General features: G+C 43.1%; 2 protein-coding genes across 2 annotated transcripts in view; both read right to left on the bottom strand.

Annotated features, from left to right (window-relative positions):
- LOC139578342 (C3 and PZP-like alpha-2-macroglobulin domain-containing protein 8) overlaps nt 1–13,948 on the bottom strand; it is a 62,594-nt gene extending 48,646 nt beyond the window's left edge. The window contains exons 1-3 of the mRNA XM_071405799.1: nt 13,436–13,948; nt 979–1,130; nt 128–150 (exon numbers count right to left, since the gene is read on the bottom strand). Coding sequence (XP_071261900.1) covers nt 128–150; nt 979–1,130; nt 13,436–13,512 — 252 coding nt within the window. The 5' untranslated portion in view covers nt 13,513–13,948. The remainder of the gene's footprint in view (nt 1–127; nt 151–978; nt 1,131–13,435) is intronic.
- A 5,866-nt stretch (nt 13,949–19,814) lies between these two features.
- Nucleotides 19,815–22,775, bottom strand: haus8 (HAUS augmin like complex subunit 8). Its single transcript, XM_071405796.1, has 10 exons — nt 22,638–22,775; nt 22,280–22,374; nt 22,133–22,194; nt 21,894–22,026; nt 21,632–21,742; nt 21,438–21,544; nt 21,167–21,325; nt 20,877–21,018; nt 20,589–20,730; nt 19,815–20,342 (listed from the first exon to the last, which is right to left on the bottom strand). Exons 1-10 carry the CDS (start codon nt 22,700–22,702, stop codon nt 20,216–20,218), a joined length of 1,143 nt encoding a protein of 380 aa, XP_071261897.1. The 5' UTR covers nt 22,703–22,775; the 3' UTR covers nt 19,815–20,215.
- Nucleotides 22,776–22,883: the final 108 nt, after the last annotated feature.

Below are 22,883 nucleotides of genomic sequence, written 5' to 3'. Positions count from 1 at the left end.
TACTGTGCAGCTGGAGCCACAACCATTTTACACTCTTGAAACAACAATTATGTTTTTATTCACAACACTACACAACAAAGATAAAAAACAATTAACAAACACAATGACACAATGACGTCGCTCTCACCTTTAATTTGATTGTGCCTTTGTCTGAAATGGAAAAAAATGAATAAAATCACACAAAACAAGGCAAAATATTCTGATCAAAATGATTTGAGTTCTTGTGATTGTGTGGTTTGATCAAGGAACATTAACTTGTGTCAACACCGGGCCTTGAGTGCCACAATGTATACTGGTTTCCATCCTTGCAGTTTACAGTAATCAAGAACCTTAGTTATATACTGCCTGGTTAAACCTTTGATACATCACAATAAACAGTTCTGTTGAATGTCAGGCCAATCAAGGGGTCGTCACTAGTTACCACAGCCACAGAGTCATAATTATGGCTAAACCCCGCCTATTTCTAAAATTTCTATAAATAAAAACTGATTTTAAACCAAACCATAACCACACTGCATACCTTATCCCTAACCCTAAAAAAGAAAAATCATGAATTTTTACGATAAAGCCAATTTTGACTTTATGACTGTCGTAACTAGTGACAACCCAATCAAGGATATCAATCAATTGCCAGAGTAAAGAAAAACCAGTGGAACTGGAGTGATGCACTCTCTGCAGGTGATACAGCTGCAGGCTCTTTCAATGAAGCGCTGAAGTCCCATCTATTTGTACTGCTGTCAAACAAATCCCACATAGATACACAATAGCCTGGTTAGACAAGCCAGGCTTAACAATAAACCCCCTAACAAAAGCGACATCCGTTAAGGGCCCTGTGAGGTCAGAAGTATACACTCCACCTGACAGGTCAATCAGCCTCATGCTGTGTGTTCCCCTGTAAGTGTGTGTGCACTCTCAGTATAAGAAATGGTGGTGTGTGCTCCTATGTTAGCTTGTGTGTGTGTGGGGGGGAGTCCTCACCTAGCACTGTGCCATGGCTGTACGCCACTGTCTCACCCTTCACAGAGAGCTGGACTTGGACGTGCGTCTCCTCCACAGCGTTGAAGATTGTGACACTCAAGGCCTCCTCCACACCAGCGCGGAACACTGATGGAGCAGCGATTAGGTAACCCCTAGTGTCCAGGAATGAGAGGGGTGTTGGTCAACAGACAGTGCATCATAGAAACTTTCAGCCGGGGGTTCACAAATTTGGTGTTTTCTGTTTTCTTTTCATTTTCTGATAGGTAGATCATTCTTATTCCAGTATGCTTCGAGCAAGCAGCAACACCCAATATCAACACACCAGCGGCCCCAACTTCACCCTCCTCCTGGCCTCCAAATATGGCTGTTCATGATGTTACACAAGGCAGTATCTATATACACACACACGCACACACAGAGTCCTCAAGGGATTTGCAAAGTGAGATCAGGTTTAATTGCGAGGATAGCAGGGACACAGTACCTGTCAGCCAAAAGAGCTCTGCTCTAGTGTTCTCGTTGGGTGGTCTGGCACCACTTCTGATGTAACCTAGTTGTTTTTTAAACATAATGACCAAGATTAAAAACAGTCAACTCTGACATTTAGTCGAGGGAAGACGGCTGTCAGAAGGGTCGGAGGCCAAAGGTCATCCGCAGAAGCACATAAACATTTTGAAAGTTCAATTACATTTTTACCACTGGTTGGCAAAGGACCACCATAAATGAGAGCGGCGCAAGGGGTTCACTGGCAGTTGCATTTTAAAGAGTTCCAGAAGTTCACCGACCTTAGTTTGGAGGCATACTAAGGTTCCATATGGAACTTTAATCACACTATTACATGACTATTACTAGTGCATTATTACATGCTTATTTCACTTTTTTCACAAGTTAAAATGAACAAAAATGTGATAACATTATCAAAAAGTAATCTGTGTCATTCAGGTGTGATAGTTTTTTTTCCAGACCTGGGAGCTCCCATTTTAAACTTTTCTCAAGATCAACCAAATTAGAATGAGCATTGAATCCACCAACCCAATTACATGTCTTAGTATCAGATCAGGTGGTTAACATTACAGTGCTTGGGGGCCAGAGGCAATCTAAGTCACACAGAGTCATGAGAAATTCCCTTGGAAAATGGGGCTTTGGGAATAGAAAGATAATAGGAGAAAATTGACTCTCAGCGTTTGATCTGCAGCAAGTTCAACCAGCTTTTTGATAAGCTTGCGTCAGGTGCTGAGGACCATGCTTATTTTAATGATGCATTGAACGTCACAGTGGTTTCTGCATGCCTCCAAAGAGCTCAGTCTCAAGTGCTTGAGGACTGACGTTCTTTTGTTAGTAAAGCTGGTATTAGTCCCATAGCGATCTCAATGGTGTGGTGGGCTGGGCTCGACTCTGGAGCATTTGGCAGCACAGCTTGTAACCCTTTGAAATTATTAACACAGCAGACTTCTCCACAGTTAGTCTCTGGAATACTGTTGACAGCAGCCCGACAGATAGCATCCTTAGGGCCTCTTCACACTACATCACTTTGACAGCACAAACTAGGTCCAGGAGAGATACTTGTGTAGTGTAAAGAGACGGATCTAGATTCAAATCTCTATTTAAGAGATGTCTCCCACAGTACAGTGCATTTGGAAAGTATTCAGACCCCTTGACTTTTTCCACATTTTGTTACATTTACAGCCTTAATAAATGTTTCCCTCATCAATCTACACACAATACCCCATAATGACAAAACAAAAAAAGGTTTTTAGAAATGTTTGCTAATTTATTACAAATAAAAAACAGAAATACCTTATTTACATAAGAATTCAGACCCTTTGCTATGAGACTCAAAATTGAGCTCAGGTGCATCCTGTTTCCATTAACCATTTTACATTTACATTGAAGTCATTTAGCAGACGCTCTTATCCAGAGCGACTTACAAATTGGTGCATTCACCTTATGATATCCAGTGGAACAACCACTTTACAATAGTGCATCTAACTCTTTTAAGGGGGGGGGGGGTTAGATGGATTACTTTATCCTATCCTAGGTATTCCTTAAAGAGGTGGGGTTTCAAGTGTCTCCGGAAGGTGGTGATTGACTCCGCTGACCTGGCGTCGTGAGGGAGTTTGTTCCACCATTGGGGTGCCAGAGCAGCGAACAGTTTTGACTGGGCTGAGCGGGAACTGTACTTCCTCAGAGGTAGGGAGGCGAGCAGGCCAGAGGTGGATGAACGCAGTGCCCTTGTTTGGGTGTAGGGCCTGATCAGAGCCTGAAGGTACGGAGGTGCCGTTCCCCTCACAGCTCCGTAGGCAAGCACCATGGTCTTGTAGCGGATGCGAGCTTCAACTGGAACCCAGTGGAGAGAGCGGAGGAGCGGGGTGACGTGAGAGAACTTGGGAAGGTTGAACACCAGACGGGCTGCGGCGTTCTGGATGAGTTGTAGGGGTTTAATGGCACAGGCAGGGAGCCCAGCCAACAGCGAGTTGCAGTAATCCAGACGGGAGATGACAAGTGCCTGGATTAGGACCTGCGCCGCTTCCTGTGTGAGGCAGGGTCGTACTCTGCGAATGTTGTAGAGCATGAACCTACAGGAACGGATCACCGCCTTGATGTTAGTTGAGAACGACAGGGTGTTGTCCAGGATCACGCCAAGGTTCTTAGCACTCTGGGAGGAGGACACAATGGAGTTGTCAACCGTGATGGCGAGATCATGGAACGGGCAGTCCTTCCCCGGGAGGAAGAGCAGCTCTGTCTTGCCGAGGTTCAGCTTGAGGTGGTGATCCGTCATCCACACTGATATGTCTGCCAGACATGCAGAGATGCGATTCGCCACCTGGTTATCAGAAGGGGGAAAGGAGAAGATTAATTGTGTGTCGTCTGCATAGCAATGATAGGAGAGACCATGTGAGGATATGACAGAGCCAAGTGACTTGGTGTATAGCGAGAATAGGAGAGGGCCTAGAACAGAGCCCTGGGGGACACCAGTGGTGAGAGCACGTGGTGCGGAGACAGATTCTCGCCACGCCACCTGGTAGGAGCGACCTATCAGGTAGGACGCAATCCAAGCGTGGGCCGCGCCGGAGATGCCCAACTCGGAGAGGGTGGAGAGGAGGATCTGATGGTTCACAGTATCAAAGGCAGCCGATAGGTCTAGAAGGATGAGAGCAGAGGAGAGAGAGTTAGCTTTAGCAGTGCGGAGCGGAGCGCCTCCGTGACACAGAGAAGAGCAGTCTCAGTTGAATGACTAGTCTTGAAACCCGACTGATTTGGATCAAGAAGGTCATTCTGAGAGAGATAGCAGGAGAGCTGGCCAAGGACGGCACGTTCAAGAGTTTTGGAGAGAAAAGAAAGAAGGGATACTGGTCTGTAGTTGTTGACATCGGAGGGATCGAGTGTAGGTTTTTCCTTGAGATGTTTTTTACAACTGGATTGGAGTCCACCTGTGGTAAATTAAATTGATTGGACATGATTTGGAAAGGCGCACACCTGTCTATATAAGGTCCCATAGTTGACAGTGCATGTCAGAGCAAAAACCAAGCCACGAGGTTGAAGGAATTGTCCGTAGAGCTCCGAGACAGGATTGTTTTGATGGCACAGATCTGGGCAAAGGTAGCAAAACATTTCAGCAGCATTGAAGGTCCCCAAGAACACAGTGGCCTCCATCATTCTGAAATGGAAGAAGTTTGGAACCACCAAGACTCTTCCTAGAGCTGGCCGTCCGGCCAAACTAAGCAATAATGGTAGAAGGGCCTTGGTCAGGGAGGTGACCAAGCACCCGATGGTCACTCTGACAGAGCTCCAGAGATCCTCTGTGGAGATGGGAGAACCTTCCATAAGGACAACCATCTGTGCAGCACTCCACCAATCAGGCCTTTATGGTAGAGTGGCCAGACGATAGCCACTCCTCAGAAAAAGGCACATGACAGCCTGCTTGGAGTTGCCAAAAGGCACCCAAAGACTCTCAGACCATGGGAAACAAGATTCTCTGGTCTGATGAAACCAAGATTGAACTCTTTGGCCTGAATACCAAGCGTCATGTCTCGAAGACACCGGGCACCATCCCTACGGTGAAGCATGGTGGTGGCAGCATCATGCTGTGGGGATGTTTTTCAGCAGCAGGGACTGAGAGACTAGTCAGGATCGAGGGAAAGATGAACGGAGCAAAGAACAGAGGGATCCTTGATGAAAATCTGCTCCAGAGCGCTCAGGTCCTCAGACTGGGGCGAAGGTTCACCTTCCAACAGGACAACGACCCTAAGCACACAGCCAAGACAACACAGGAGTGGCTTCGGGACAAGTCTCTTGAATGTTCTTGAGTGGCCCAGCCAGAGCCCGGACTTGAACCTGATCGAACATCACTGGAGAGACCTGAAAATAGCTGTGCAGCGACGCTCCCCATGCAACCTGACAGAGCTTGAGAGGATCTGCAGACAAGAATGGGAGAAACTCCCTAAATACAGGTGTGAGGCAGTGATGGCGCCAGAGGGGATGCTATTTTGTTAGTTTTTTCGAGTTGTTCGTATCTTTTTTTGTACATATTGTTGCTGCTACAATCTCTTAAAACCGAAAAGAGCTTCTGGACATCAGAACTGAGATTACTCACCTCAGATTAGACAATTCGTTTTTCTTCAATGAGTCGGATGGGAGGGATATATTACAGACACCCGACCAGGTCCAGATCCCCGTCATTGGCTGGAGAAGAAAACTGAGATTTTGCGGAAAAAGATCAGGGTGCCTTGTGAGGATCAGGCGACGAGTGGCTAATCTGCCTTTGTCTTCCATCCTGTCTTCCAGCTAACGTTCAATCGCTGGAAAATAAATGGGACGAACTGAAAGCACGTATATCCTACCAACGGGACATTAAAAACTGTAATTTCTTATGTTTCACCAAGTCGTGGCTGAACGAAGACATTAACAACATACAGCTGGCGGTTTATACACTCTACCGGCAGGATGGAACAGCAGCCTTTGGTAAGACACGCGGCGGGGGCCTATGCATACAGCTGGTGCACTATATCTAAAGAAGTCTCAAGGTTTTGTTCGCCTGAGGTAGAGTATCTCATGATAAACTGTAGACCACACTATCCGCCTAGAGAGTTTTCATCTGTATTTTTCGTAGCTGTCTACATACCACCACAGACCGATGCTGGCACTAAAACCACACTCAATGAGCTGTATACACCCATAAGCAAACAGGAAAACGCTCACCCAGAGGCGGTGCTCCTAGTGGCCGGGGACTTTAATGCAGGGAAACTTAAATCAGTTTTACCTCATTTCTATCAGCATGTTAAATGTGCAACCAGGGAGAAAAAAAAATCTCCACTACCTTTACTCCACACACAGAGACGCGTACAAAGCTCTCCCTTGCCCTCCATTTGGCAAATCTGACCATAATTCTATCCTCCTGATTCCTGCTTACATGCTAAACTTAAAGCAGGAAGCACCAGTGACTCAGTCTATAAAAAAGTGGTCAGGTGAAGCAGATGCTAAACTACAGGACTGTTTTACTAGCACAGACTGGAATATGTTCCGGGAATCTTCCGATGGCATTGAGGAGTACACTACATCAGTCACTGGCTTTATCAATAAGTGCATTGAGGACGTTGTCCCCATAGTGACTGTACATACATACCCCAAACAGAAGCCATGGATTACAGGCAACATTTGCACTGAGCTAAAGGGTAGAGCTGCCACTTTCAAGGAGCGGGACTCTAACACGGAAGCTCATAAGAAATCCCGCTATGCCCTCTGACAAATCATCAAACAGGCAAAGCATCAATACAAGACTAAGATCAAATCGTACTACACCGGCTCCAACGCTTGTCGGAAGTGGCAGGGCTTGCACACTATAACAGACTACAAAGGGAAGCACAGACGAAAGCTGCCCAGTAACACGAGCCTACCAGGCGAGCTAAATAACTTCTATGCTCGCTTCGAGGCAAGTAACACTGAAACATGCATGAGAGCATCAGCTGTTCTGGACGACTGTGTGATCACGCTCTCCGCAGCCGATGTGAGTAAGACCTTAAAACAGGTCAACATTCACAAGGTCGCAGGGCCAGACAGATTACCAGGACGTGTACTCCGAGCATGCACTGACCAACTAGCAAGTGTCTTCACTGACATTTTCAACCTCTCCCTGTCTGAGTCTGTAATACCAACATGTTTCAAGCAGATCACCATAGTCCCTGTGCCCAAGAACCATAAGGTAACCTGTCTAAATGACTAACCACCCGTAGCACTCACGTCTGTAGCCTTGAAATGCTTTGAAAGGCTGTTCATGGCTCACATCAACACCATCATCCCAGAAACCCTAGACCCACTAAAATTTGCATACCGCCCCCAACAGATCCACAGATAATGCAATCTCTATTGCACTCCACACTGCCCTTTCACACCTGGACAAAAGGAACACCTATGTGAGAATGCTATTAATTGACTACAGCTCAGCATTCAACACCATAGTGCCCTCAAAGCTCATCTCTAAGCTAAGGACCCTGGGACTAAACACTTCCCTCTGCAACTGGATCCTGGACTTCCTGATGGGCCGCCCCCAGGTGGTAAGGGTAGGTAACAACACATCCGCCACGCTGATCCTCAACACGGAGGCCCCTCAGGGGTGCATGCTCATGTAACCGATGTGAAATGGCTAGCTAGTTTGCAGTGGTGCGCGCTAATAGCGTTTCAATCGGTGACGTCACTCGCTTTGACACCTTGAAGTAGTGGTTCCCCTTGCTCTGCAAGGGCTGTGGCTTTTGTGGAGCGATGGGTAACGATGCTTCGTGGGTGACTGTTGTTGATGTGTGCAGAGGGTCCCTGGTTCGCACCCGGGTCGGGGCGAGGGAACGGACTAAAGTTATACTGTTACACTCAGTCCCCTTCTGTACTCCCTGTTCACTCATGACTGCATGGCCAGGCACGACTCCAACACCATCATTAAGTTTGCTGATGATACAACAGTGGTAGGCCTGATCACCAACAACAATGAGATAGCCTATAGGGAGGTCAGAGACCTGACCGTGTGGTGGATGGACAACAACCTCTCCCTCAACGTGATCAAGGTCAAAGGAGATGATTGTGGACTACAGAAAAAGGAGGACCGAGCATGTCCCCATTCTCACCGACAGGGCTGTAGTGGAACAGGTTGAGAGCTTCAAGTTCCTTGGCGTCCACATCACCAACAAACTAACATGGTCCAAGCACACCAAGACAGTCGTGAAGAGGGCACAACAAAACCTATTCCCCCTCAGGAGAATGAAAAGATTTGGCATGGGTACTCAGATCCTCAAAAGGTTTTACAGCTGCACCATCGAGAGCATCCTCACGGGTTGCATCACTGCCTGGTATGGCAACTGCTAGGCCTCCGACCGCAAGGCACTACAGAGGGTAGTGCGTACGGCCCAGTACATCACTGGGGCCAAGCTGCCTGCCATCCAGGACCTCTATACTAGGCGGTGTCAGAGGAAGGCCCTAAAAATTGTCAAAGACTCCAGCCACCCTAGTCATAGACTGTTCTCTCTGCTACCAAACGGCAAGTGGTACAGGAGCGCCAAGTCTAGGTCCAAGAGGCTTCTGAACAGCTTCTACCCCCAAGCCATAAGACTCCTGAACAGCTAATCAAATGGCTACCCAGACTATTTGCATCCCTACTTCCAATTACCTCGACACCGGTGCCCCCACACACTGACTCTGTACCGGTACCCCCTGTATATAGCCCCGCTATTGTTATTTACTGCTGCTCTTTAATAATTTGTTATTTTTATCTCTTACCTTTTTTTGATTATATTTTTTGGGGTATTTTCTTAAAACTGCATTGTTGGCTAAGGGCTTGTAAGTAAGCAATTCACTGTAAGGTGACAAATACAATTTGATTTGCTAAGATTGTAGTCATACCCAAGAAGATTTGAGGTTGTAATCACTGCCAAATGTGCTTCAACAAAGTACTGAGTAAAGGATCTGAATACTTATGTAAATATGAAATTTAATTAAAAATATATTTAAATACATTTGCTTAAATGTCTAAAAACCTGTTTTTGCTTTGTCATTATAGGGTATTGTGTGTAGATTGATGAGGAAAAAAACGATTTAATACATTTTAGAATACGCCTGTAATGTAACAAAATTTGGAAAAGTCAAGGGGTCTGAACACTTTCCGAATGCACTGTACCTCCGGAAGTACTGTGGGTGACATCTACACTACGTAGCCCCCTCTGAGTGGTAGTGTAAAGTCAATGGCTCTCCCACACCCAATGATTTTATATATACACTAGATGACTGACAGGGGGCTCTATTTTGAAGCCAACACAGCTCCATCACAGCACTTCCCCAGCGTAAAAAATATTTTATAAGCAAAAAGTCATTTTCAATGTCTACATTTGTTTTTGCCATGTTTATTCTATTACAGACACCATAATACAATCTTAAATTATATTATGTTAGGTAAACATAAACATAAAAAAATACATTAAAACATTTACCTTAAAGTAAAAGTACTAATGTTACTGTCCCACGGCAACAACAAAAAAACTTATATACATGTAATTTTGTCCTTGAAACATTTAATTGAAATACTGTAGAATTAAATTAATTCCTATGGAGTCATTGAACACTGTTCCCTTTAATAATGTTTACTGTTTTACCCACTTTATATCTATATACCGTATTCTAGTCATGGATCATCCTATATAACTACTGCTATACACAACTTTTCTATTCACATGCTGTCTTAACTGTCCATACACACCATTCACATACATACAGTGCATTCGGAAAGTATTTATACCCCTTGACTTTTTCCACATTTTGTTACGTTACAGCCTTATGTAACGTCTGCTTCCAACTCACACTCTCAAACACTTAGATCCCCTGAACGCAGCTCACTTTCCAGCTCACACTCTCAAACACATAGATCCCCTGAACGCAGCTCACTCTCCAGACCCCAATCACCTGAATTCTGATCACCTGTTCACACACCTGTATGTCATTATCACACACCATTTAGTTCAGTTCTTTGCATCCCATCATTGTGAGGTATTGTTTGTTTTGTGACACACTTCTTTTCGGAGCTCTGTTTTTCCTGTAATTTACTCCTCCCGTGTATGAGTTTTTGCTTGCCTCACTATCGACACCTTTTGCCTATTCCCTGCCTGTACCTTAGCCTATTGGATTTCCTGTTATCAACCTATTGCCTGATCTCCCGGATGACGTTACTAACCTTTTCCCTGCCTGTACTGTTGCCTTTTTGGACCCCCTGTGTATGACTGCCCCTGGACCCAGCTACCTGCCTCCTCCTGTGGTCCTGTACAAATAAACACCTGCTGCGCCCTGTGCTTGAAACCAGCTCCCTGTCTCTCATCGTGTTCATTACACCTTATTGTAAAATGAATTTAAAAAAAAATAATCTTCATCAATCTAAAAACAATACCCCATAATGACGAAGCCAAAACAGGTTTTAATACATTTTAGCAAATTTATGAAAAATAAAAAACTGAAATATCACATTTATTCAGACCTTTTACTCTGTACTTTGTTCAAGCACCTTTGGCAGCGATTACAGCCTTGAATCTTTTTGGGTATGACGCGACAAGCGTCGCACACCTGTATTTGGGGAGTTTCTCCCATTCTTCTCTGCAGATCCTTTCAAGCTTTGTCAGGTTGGATGGGGAGCCTGTGCTTAGGGTTGTTGTCCTGTTGGAAGGTGAACCTTTGCCCCAGTCTGAAGTCCTGAGTGCTCTGGAGCAGGTTTTCATCAAGGATCTCTCTGTACTTTGCTCCGTTCGTCTTTGCCTCAATCCTGACTAATCTCCCAGTCCCTGCCACTGAAAAACATCCCCACAGCATGATGCTGCCACCACCATGCTTCAGGGATGGTGCCAGGTTTCCTCCAGACGTGACGCTTGGCATTCAGGCCAAAGAGTTCAATCTTGGTTTCATCAGACCAGAGAATCTTGTTTCTCATGGTCTGAGAATCCTTTAGGTGCCTTTTGGCAAACTCCAAGCAGACTGTCATGTGCCTTTTACTGAGGAGTGGCTTCTGTCTGGACACTCTACCATAAAGGCCTGATTGGTGGACTGCTGCAGAGATGGTTGTCCTTATGGAAGGTTCTCCCATCTCCACAGAGGATCTCTGGAGCTCTGTCAGAGTGACCATCGGGTGCTTGGTCACCTCCCTGACCAAGGCCCTTCTACCTCTATTGCTTAGTTTGGCCAGACGGCCAGCTCTAGGAAGAGTCTTGGTGGTTCCAAACTTCTTCCATTTAACTTCTTCAGGCTGAAGGGGCAGTATTGAGTAACCTGGAAAAATGTGCCCATTTCAAACGGCCTCGTACTCAATTCTTGCTCGTACAATATGCATATTATTATTACTATTGGATAGAAAACACTCTCTAGTTTCTAAAACCGTTTGAATTATTTCTCTAAGTGAAACAGAACTCCAACCAAGGCCCTTCTACCATTATTGCTTAGTTTGGCCGGACGGCCAGCTCTAGGAAGAGTCTTGGTGGTTCCAAACTTCTTCCATTTCAGAATGATGGAGGCCACTGTGTTCTTAGGGACCTTCAATGCTGCTGAAATGTTTTGGTACCCTTCCCCAGATCTGTGCCTCGACACAGTGCTGTCTTAGCTCTACGGACAATTCCTTCAACCTCAAAGCTTGGTTTTTGCTCTGACATGCACTGTCAAATATGGGACCTTATATAGACAGGCGTGTGCCTTTCCAAATCATGTCCAATCAATTTAATTTACCACAGGTGGTCTCCAATCAAGTTGTAGAAACATCTCAAGGATGGTTAATGGAAACAGGATGCACCTGAGCTCAATTTTTAGTCTCATAGCAAAGGGTCTGAATACATATGTAAATAAGGTATTTCTGTTTTTTATTTGTAATAAATATGCAAAAAATTCTCAACCTGTTTTCGCTTTGTCATTATGGGCTATTGTGTGTAGATTGATGAGTAAAAAAAATATTTAATCAATTTTAGAATAAGGCTGTAACGTAACAAAATGTGGAAAAAGTAAAGGGGTCTGAATACTTTCGGAATGCACTGTACGTATAGATTACATTTAGATTACTGTTACAGTGCTATTTGGGTTGTTAATTGGACTCGTTCCGACATTTCTTTATTTCTTAGATTTTTTTTAATAGATTTTTTATTATGTGTGTACTTGTTTGACATTATACAGCATTGTGAGGAGCTAGTAACATAAGCAGATGTTATAGCGGGTGCAGAGAAAAATGCTTAATTATGTACACTACCAATAAACTTTGATTTGGAGGACTGCTTTTTCTGGGTAGTGCCAATATGGCCGACCAGTGACTTCAAAGCCTGTCATTGGCCAATACATAGAGATTTCCCTGAGATAATTAACTCAATACCAATAATTGAAAGTTAAAGTCTTAAAATACCCACACGTTTGTGAATCATTGCATTAATCAAGTGTGCAAAACCATGTGCAAAATGATTTAAAAATGAGAAGCTCCTGTATAGTTAGAATTTCTATCCTTATTTTGTTTGTCTATATACTATGGTATTTACGGTATGCTTATAGCTGCACTCAAATGAAGCAGGAATTCGTTTTTAGCCGCACCATATACAAGGATCGTCACTAGTTACCATAGCCACAAAGTCATAATTATGCTTAAACCTATTTTTGCAATTTATCTTTTTAAAATCCCATTTTAAACCTAACCTTAACTCTAAATTCCAGTGCTCGACTTGGGCAGGAGCTCACTGGAGCGGAGTACCGGCACCTCAAATGTTCAACTGCTTGAGCGACTTTTCGTCTTATAGAATATTAGCTCAAAAGTATTGTGGAGTTCCTGCACCTAAATATAAACGGTCCGGCACCTATTTCAGTCCAAGTCTAGCACTGACTGACACACTGCTAACATTATGTCTAACCTAACCTTTTTAAAAAATAACTAATTGTTGTTTTCATACATTTTTAGGATATAGCCAATTTTGACTTGTGGCTGCGGTAACTAGTGAAAACACATCCAAGGTTAATGTAAACAGAAAAGTTGCAAATCTGACTATCTTTTTGTAAATTACCTCTAAAACACTTCTTGCAGTAGAAGAGCAGTCATAGGGACCTATATACAAACGACTTTATTTTTAACTCCAAGTGATAACGGGCGGACAGCACCATCAATCCAACCGCAAATAGGGCTCTGAACGTGTAAAGTGAGTTTAATACATTGTTTCACATTCATGGCATAATGAACAAACACCCTTGATAAATGCATGTCATTCCAACAACCCAGTATTCATTCCTTAAATGCAAAATGCAGCTTCTCGTTAATGATAAAAAACGATAGAAATACAAAACAATGCTATTTGTAAAAGTAACACACTAGGCAGTGATTGTTCTATTAAACTTGGTGTGAACAGAGGTGAAGCATGGTGGTTTTGCTTATTACAGTAAAAATGGCAACATGTTAATTTACAATAAAATTAGGTCAACCACTTACTGTCTTTCTTGTGCATAATTTCTGCAGATGAATAATGTCCACGACAGACTCAACGCTGTCCAGTAGGACCTCCACATTTTCAATAGTAGCCTACATTCAGTTTCCCGTGGGGTGGGTTATAAAGTCGCTCTCAAGAGTTCAGACTTAACTTTCACTCAAATCTTCAAATGTACAGTAGCTTCGAACAGCCTATCATTCTTACGTAGCCTATCCATTGAAGCACTGATGTGTGGGCGCCAATTTTTGCCTCGAATCGGCAAGCGAGGATCAAGTTATCATCCCACTTCTAGAAATCCCGTTTCGGGGCAATTGGCTTTTTTCCAGTGGTGGAAAAAGTACACAATTGTCATACTTGAGTAAAAGTAAAGATACCTTAATGGAAAACGACTCAAGTAAAAGTAACCCAGTAAAATAATACTTTAGTAAAAGTATCAAAAGTAAAAGTACAAGGATAAATGATTTCAAATTCCTTATAATAAACAAAGCAGACGGCCATATTTTCTAGTTTTTTTTAAATTTACGGATAGCCAGGGGCACTCTAACTCTCAGACATTATTTACAAACGAAGCATGTCCGCCAGATCAGAGGGAGTAAGGATGACCAGGGATGTTCTCTTGATAAGTGTGTGAATTAGACCATTATTTTCCTGTCCTGCTAAGCAATCAAAATTTTACTTTTGGGTGTCAGGGAAAAAGTGCATTATTTTCTTTAGGAATGTAGTGAAGTAAAAGTAAAAGTTGTCAAAAATATAAATAGTAAAGTGCAGATACCACAAAAAATGATTTAAGTAATACTTTAAAGTATTTTACTTAAGTACTTTACACCACTGCTTTTTCTGCAGACCTCAATGCACATAGTCCTCTTTTTGCTTGCTTTATTCATCCGCCTCAACTCCGTTCTCTCATATTTCAGCATTACAGATTATTAGTGTTCTCCCACCCCCTCAAATGTCGCACGATAGAAAAGAGATGTTAGATCATGTTTATCAATTTGTTGGCCTGCTTTCCTTCTCGTCTCCAACTGTGCCTCCTCGCCTCTTTGAAGTTCCAAAGCTTTTGTTCCTGCTTTTCAAAGCTTTTGTTCCTGCTGGTGCGAGTCAGAACAGCTCCTAGTAGCCTAGTTCATGCAGACTCAACAGTTCAGACAAGTCACTCATAGCCCTGGCCTCGGTGGCCTTAACGCGAATAAAGTACAGCTAAACTCCTTTCCACCAGGTGAATGTCTAGTCAAGAGTAAGATCTCCTGGCAGTTAGCATTACACTTTGTACGAATCAGTGTTCAATTTACTTAGTAGCCTAATTAACCCAGGCATGATCTTTGATTCATCTGAAATAACAATAGAGCCAACTATAAATTTGATTTAACGTTGTTTGCATGCAATATTGCATGAAAAACCTCTTAACCTGGGGATGTGTAATAAGGAATAGTGTTAGAAGAAATAGCAGGTTCTTTCAAATTAATTAACCTGTCAAATTAATAATCTGGGTTTCAATGCTTGTGGAGTGCTCACACTGCTCAGATAAACCTTTGGCCCCCTCAAGTGGCAAATTGTCAGCACTGACAACTGTAATAGAAATCGGTACACTCATCTCCCCTGAATGAGCACTTGCATACTTCCATACAGTCGAACAGCGCTTTACACAATTCAAAAGGGAAGCAGCCTGTCACACTCACTCTAGCCTCGCGTGTTCATCCTTCCAAATGTCGTCTCGTTGAAGAGTGTGAGAAGCCTGACTTCCGAGGCAACACACACTCAAATATCAATAGAGCTGGCATAGTCAACTAAAAATAAATTAAAGGAAACAGATCAAATTCTTCAAAAATAGTTGATTTGGAAAACCATAGGCAGCAGAAGTAAAAATCGACTGTGCCGCAAAAGCATGCTCGTGCGGCAGAGTCGATTTCCGCGCTTATAAACCCAGGGTCGTTACAGTATGATCGGTGATCTCGGTCGTACTGAAATTTACAGTGCTGTGAATTATTTCATTTCAAGGACCATAATATGTTGGATTTGTCCAAAAGAGCAACTTTATAATCAAACGCATGATAACGTTATGTGTAACATGTAAAAATGTTATGGGAACACCATTCAACTGTAACATTCATCATTCATCCTTATATGAACTCTATGCAGTAAAATAAAAGTAAGGCATGTGATGTATCAGAAATTGGAGAATGGAATTATAGTCGACCTAAAATTGTCATATGATTATAAATACAGTTTATACAGGTTTTATACAAATGTATCCGATTTATTGGAAAGCTGTGAGTGCTATTATATGATACAATATCAGTTGTTGCATTTACAACTTGTCTAGATAGACTAAAGTGTTTGAATGGAATGTTGGCATATTGGCAGTCAATTTGAAACATTTATGGACTCATGCCTATAAAAGCTAGTGGTGCACGACTCCAGGAATTTTGGAGTCGACTCCCACTCCTTTGATTGGAATGAAAGGAGTCGACTCTTGCTCGACTCCCAAAATACGCTGAAATGGATGTGCACACACATCACCTCATTATTGCTGAGTCGTACTAGGAAGACTACATTTGCGTTCTAGAGGACTGACATGAGCATGATGCTGGCTATTTGCCTATAAAAATATATATTTTGTTTGAATATAGAAGGTGATGTGTAGGAACTAGAATATTTCAGTGATATTTCTGCTGTGTGCAGGTTTGACAGATCCCATGGGATGATGCGGCGCACTCTATGCAGACAAGCCTATTATTTGACACGTTATATCCCTATTCGTACGGGTATAACTAGAGACGTTGGTTTTGTAATTATTATCCAAGCATGTGCGTTATTCCAGAGGACGATTCACAAAGGATTCGTTGTTACAAACTGCCACCTGTAATTATTTATTTTTTTTCCAATTGAATTGACTGTTACGACGGAAGCCTGGAGGTTTTTATTGAAGGCGCGAAGATATTTCAACGTCATGTCTAGGCGATTTTAGGCTACACTAATAACTCGTGTTTGACTGCCAAATGTATAGGTCTCCCTTCCACATAATATTTAAGTTGATGGAGTGTGATCATAATCATTACTGTAGCGATCCATCCATGGTAGACGTCCTTCCTAATAAAAATGCCCCTGATTTGAGCTGCTAAACCATATTTGCACTTGACTGTGTTTATGGACGAGAAAGTGAACTTGCCATTTTAAAAAAGTTTAGCGGGGATGCTGCTTTGCGATCTATTGCCTAGGACAGAACTCTCCAACCCTGTTTGCAGAGAGTTACCAACCTGTAGGTTTTCACTCCAACCCTACCGCATTCGATTTAATAATTAGCTGGTTGATAAACTGAATCAAGTTAGGTACAACTGGAGTTGGAGCAAAACCCTACAGGAATGTATAGCTCTCTGGGAACAGGTTTGGAGAACTCTGACCTAAGAAACCAACAGCCAGCCAGGGTTTAATTAAATAAGCTATAGGCAATACTTTTTATTGCACATTTAGGCCTAATTAAACTGATGCATTTGGCGATTTGACAGTTGACAGTGCATGTCAGAGCATAAACCAAGCCATGAGGTGGAAGGGATTGTCAGTAGAGCTCAGAGAAAGGATTGTGTCGAGGCACAGATCTGGGGAAGGGTACCAAAACATTTCAGCAGCATTGAAGGTCCCCAAGAACACAATGGCCTCTGTCATTCTTAAAAATGGAAGAAGTTTGGAACCACCAAGACTCTTCCTAGAGCTGGCCGCACGGCCAAACTGAGCAATCGGGGGAGAAGGGCCTTGTTCAGGGAGGTGACCAAGAACCCAATGGTCACTTTGACAGAGCTCTACAGTTCCTCTGTGATGGGAGAACCTTCCAGAAAGATAACCATCTCTGCAGCACTCCACCAATCAGGCCTTTATGGTAGAGTGGCCAGATGGAAACCACTCCTCAGTAAAAGGCACATGACAGCCCGCTTGGAGTTTGCCAAAAGGCACCTAAAGACTCTCAGACCATGAGAAACAAGATTCTCTGGTCTGATGAAACCAAGATTGAACTATTTGGCCTGAATGACAAGTGTCACGTCTAGAAGAAACCTGGCACCATCCCCACGTTAAAGCATGGTGGTGGCAGCATCATGCTGTGGGGATGTTTTTCAGCGGCAGAGAATGGGACACTAGTCAGATGAACGGAGCAAAGTACAGAGAGATCCTTGATGAAAACCTGCTCCAGAGCGCTGAGGACCTCAGACTGGGGGCAAAGGGTCACCTTCCAACAGGACAACGACCCTAAGCATAGAGCCAAGACAACGCAGGAGTGGCTTCGGGACAAGTCTCTGAATGTTCTTGAGTGACCCAGCCAGAGCCCGGACTTGAACCCATTCAAAGATCTCTGGAGACCTGGAAATAGTTGTGCAGCAAAGCTCCCCATCCAACCTGACAGAGCTTGAGAGGATCTGCAGAGAAGAATGGGAGAAACTCCCCAAATAGGTGTGCCAAGCTTGTAGCGTCATACCCAAGAAGACTTGAGGCTGTAATCAGTGCCAAATGTGCTTCAACAAAGTACTGAGTAAAAGGTCTGAATACTTATGTAAATGTCAAATTTCAGGTTATGTAAAAGTCAAGGGGTCTGAATACTTTCCGACTGCACTGTAGCCTATGCACATGGTACTGACTGTCTCACTACCTGCCCAGATCCTCTCTCCCTCACCTGCTCCTCTTTTTCTTTGCTATGAAACACGCTAGTGTGTTTGGTCTTCAGTCTGTTGAGTGTAGAATAACTCAGCCTACTCATTGATTGCCCCTATTTTAGTGAAATTGCATGAGACATTGCACTCCAATAAATTGTGAAATACAGCATTGTGATAGCTATAGCCTACCTCTTGACATTCCCGATGCACGTTTCTGTCTGCCTGGTGGCCTACCTATGTCTATCTGTGTCCCTCTAATCTCTCTCTCCCTCGCTCTTTCTTTGCTGTGACATATGTAAGTTTGTTCTTGTGATACAATTATATTTAAGAGGTGTGCTCTGTATGTCAGATATCTTAATGAACACTGCAATTATCTACCTATTCAGTGTCTTTTACTAGTCAAAAAAACAAACTAGCTAGGACCCACCCAGGCTGTCTTGCATCTATGTGTTTAGGCAACATCACCTCCGCCACACTGACCCTCAACACAGGGGTGTGTGCTTCGTCCCCTCCTGTACTTCCTGTTCCCACACGACTGCATGGCCACGCACGACTCCAACACCATCAAGTTTGCTGATGACACGACGATGACTCAGCTTACAGGGAGAAGGTCAGTGACCTGCCAGAACAACAACCTCTCCCTCAACGTAAGACCAAGGAACTGATCGTGGACTATAGGAAATGGGGGGGGGGGGGGGGGCGAGCAAACCCCCATCCACATCGACGGGGCCACAGTGGAGCAGGTCGAGAGCTTCAAGTTCCTTGGTGTCCATATCACTAAACACTTAAAATGGTCCAAACACACGTGCACAGTCGTGAAGGCGGCGCGGCAGCGCCTCTTCCGCCTCAGGGGGTTGAAAAAGTTTGGCATTGGCCCTCAAGTCCTCAAAAGGTTGTACAGCTGTACTATTGAGAGCATTTCGAATGGCTGCATCACTGCCTGGTATGGCAATGGCGCTACAGAGGGTGGTATGGACAGCCCACATCTGGCAAACTGATGTTTTGCAACAAACATTGCTGCGCTCACGTACCAGTCGTTTACTTGCTAACTGTAGTTATACACGTGCCGCGTTTAACGAATCAGCAAGTCGAAAATGTCAAGTTTCCGACTAGCATGTAAAATGATCCGACCGACAGCGTCATGGTATACCAGAAGTACATTCATTTCCAATAGAACACTGCATTTGCCTTACAGCATTGTGTTGCAGAGGCAGTGCGTTCTGTGTGGTGCATAAACTTATGCATCAAATTGTATGCTTAGACTTGACACAAACAGTAGCAAAAGGGGAATGTTAACTTTTGTTGCACACATCCAGTAAAAAAAAATATTGATGCAGTGATGCTGTCGGTCTCAGAGGCGTAACGCCTCGATCACACTTACACCGTCATTGCGCAAAATGCTAAGCAGCATCATCTAGATATGATTGCAAAAAAAACATTCATCATTCACCTTCTGCTACTATTTCGGTCATGCTGTCTACGCATGCAATTTGATTCATACTGTTCGATAACTCCAACATATGCACCACATAGAACGCACTGCTGCAAGGCAAACGCAGAGTTCCATTGGAAATTAATGTACTGTACTTCTGGTGTAGCAAAACGTAATGACGCTGTCAGTGTGCTAGAAGCATAATGGTGATACAATGTATACCTGCACCAACATCATATGGATACAAATGTTTACAATTAACTCTTAGAGGAAACAGAAATGTATTCCAAGAATAAGGTCTTTGAACAGCTATTACATATTGATGTATACAATTTAATAAAAAGTTTCAGAAAATAATTCCCATGGTCAGTAATTCAAGTAATTTAACTACTGTATGTTAACAAAAATTATAAACTGGGTGGTTCACGCCCTGAATGCTGACTGGCCGACAGCCGTGGTATATCAGACCGTATACCACGGGTATGACAAAACATTTATTTTTTACTGCTCTAATTACCAGTTTATAATAGCAATAAGGCACTTTGGAGGTTTGTAGTATATGGACAATATACAACGGCTAAGGGCTGTATCCAGGCACTCCGCATTGCATTAGAACAGCCCTTAGTGGTGGAATATTGGCCATATACCGCACCCCCTCTGCCTTATTCCTTAACTATAGGCTGTACATTCTACACAATGTTCTCAATGCTGCTTCACTGTTTGGGGCAATAGAGTTCCTGAACTCTTGTCAATCCAAGCTGCTCCTCTTCCAAGGCCTGCTGAATCTGAACCGTCTGGCGACTGACCAATGATGACAGCTCCAATAACTCTGAAAAACCCCTGTGAAGAAGTAAATCCTAAGGTCACCAAAACAAACCCACTACATGTTCATTCATTCATTGTTCATCATATCTTTGGAATACATAAGTGTCTTCAAGTGATTGATCTTGACCAGTTTAAAACACGTACCCTTATGCGTAAATGGAAATACACCAGTCAAAGAGCAAGCTGATCATTCATAATGGTTTCGAAAGACTTAGAAACTAAAAATGACATGTCTTAAGTTACTCTAATCTATGTTTTTACCCTGAGAGCTGCTTGCTGATGTCCTGTGCAGCAGTTTTCACCCCTCTCAGGCACTCAGCAGATTTCTCATTGCCATGGTGAGCTCCCTGTGTGCACTGCAGCAACACTTCCTCACTCTCCTTCAGGCTAGCAGTGGCTTTATCTGAATGGGTAGGAACCACGGTTTTTGTATACAAACACATTCATTGGGGGGGAGGAGGGATCCTATGCATAAGCAGTAAATCCAGTTAACGCCAAGGTTCTCTTCACTTTCCAGTAATGTGGCAAATTGAATGGAATAATACCAACCTAGAAATGTCATTCTATCCCCGTCAATGTAGAAGTTCTTCACTGGCAGCTCATGTCGTGTGGTGTCAACTGCAGTGGCAAAAGACTTGTATTCCTGTGTGAACTGCTTGGCGGCATCAGCCACAGGAGTTAGTGCTGTGATCTGAAAATATAAAACGTTTTTTTTATTTTTAGAATTCATATCAACAACCATACCATAATGATAACACACAAAAAACACAGGATAACAAATTGTTTTTACATCAATCAAAGTTTGTTTAGGCTGTTTTTGGAGAGAAATTACTTCCGACCTGTAAATCGAGCAGGTCGTCCAGCTGCTTGTTCTTCTCCAGGAGGAGGTACTGGCGCTTCTTCTCATGGACTTCCTTCCGTAGCAGCTCCTCTTCCTCCATCACGGCTATAATACGCCCCTCCGCCTCCGCCTTCAATTTCTGGCTATTATTCTCCATCTGAATTCACCGAACCATCAGAGTAGTTAAAGAGGGAAAAAAGGTTAACCTTAAGGGGCGAAATACCAATAAAACATGTCTGATTAAGAAATATACCAAATATAATCGTTACCTTGGCTGTGAGGTAAGCCAACAAGAACGTCTGCATCTCTAGGAGTCTCTTTTCGTGTTCATCGTTTCTTTCAGGTTCTACTGCTGCATTTTGTAACACTGTCTTGTCTGTAATATAGGAGACATAGCATCTTAACTGTTGATTCCCAAATGCTGATTTGTTATCAACATGATCTGAATAAAAGGACAGTTTACCTTTAATGGCAGAGACATCAAAGTCAGGGCGAAGACAGTGACCATCTAAGATTGTGGATTGCAGAATACTTCTTCCTAATTGTGAAGGCTCAAGGACACTTGACATCATTGCTGGAGAATAAAAAGTGTTAAGTATTAAGTACGCATATAATCTCAGGGCTCTCTACACTAAACTTAACATGGCCAAAGACATTGGGAAAATAAACAGGTTGGCCACGGTAGAGTACAGCCAAACATCTCACTAATCACTGGAAGCACTTACGAGTAGGATTGCGAAGTGACTGAGGAGCCATGGAACGCCTTGCGGGAGACCCCACCCGTGGTTTAACACTACCCGGTTTAGGTGAGGCAGGCCTTGGTGGCACAAGGGTGGACTCATTGGTGAGCAAATTGTTCTGTGGAAAGGTACAGGGGTGAAATTTGTTAATTCATTTTGAGAGTACTAACTAACTATTAAATTGAATACAGAGATCAGCAATTGACATGAACTCATAACACTACCTTGGTTAGAGGTGCCTTTTCAACAGTTTGTAGATATCGAGACTTCACTATTGTACCACCAGCTGAAAAAAGGGCAATGTTATTTGTAACATTGATAATTGTAAAACAAGGTTTTATGTGTCATTTAAATTGTTCTTTCAAACTTACATTTAGTTTTATTTCCATTCCCACTGCTGTTGCCTTTGCTGGTGTTTCCAGTTCCACTGTTGTTGCTCTTGCTGTTTTCAATCACAGCTTTGGAACTGAAAATAACATAAAAACGTACACACGTAGCCTAAGGGTAACGGCAGCTGATAAAAGTTGATGATGAGATCCACAAGATAATGACAGCACATAGCTACGTATCCGTGTTTGTACATATTTTATTGTAACGTGTTAACACAGCTAGCAGCTGATCACACAATCACATAAAGTACATCAGTAAAATTGCAGCAATTTTGATTCATATTTCGCAAACATACAATTATATTAGCTTTCTACATTGACGAAGAACATGTTCAGCTACCTTTTTGAATCTCCAAGGGTAAGTTTCTGACTTTTAGGAACCGATGACACTCTTCTTGACGCCATTTTACTTTCAAGTGAACCGCGTGTACAACAACGTTTATGTTCGGCTTGAAACAAATCCTAGGATGAGGTTCTAGCCTGTGTTACTTGTTCAACAAATACAATATTGTTTGTTGAAATAAAACAAATTAAATGTACTTTTGAACTTGTTTAGATTTATCTACAATAAATATGGACCACTATT

Source organism: Salvelinus alpinus, chromosome 6 (genome assembly GCF_045679555.1).
Source record: "Salvelinus alpinus chromosome 6, SLU_Salpinus.1, whole genome shotgun sequence".
NCBI classification, from domain to species: Eukaryota; Metazoa; Chordata; class Actinopteri; order Salmoniformes; family Salmonidae; genus Salvelinus; species Salvelinus alpinus.
This window is presented reverse-complemented; position numbering and strand designations above follow the sequence as displayed.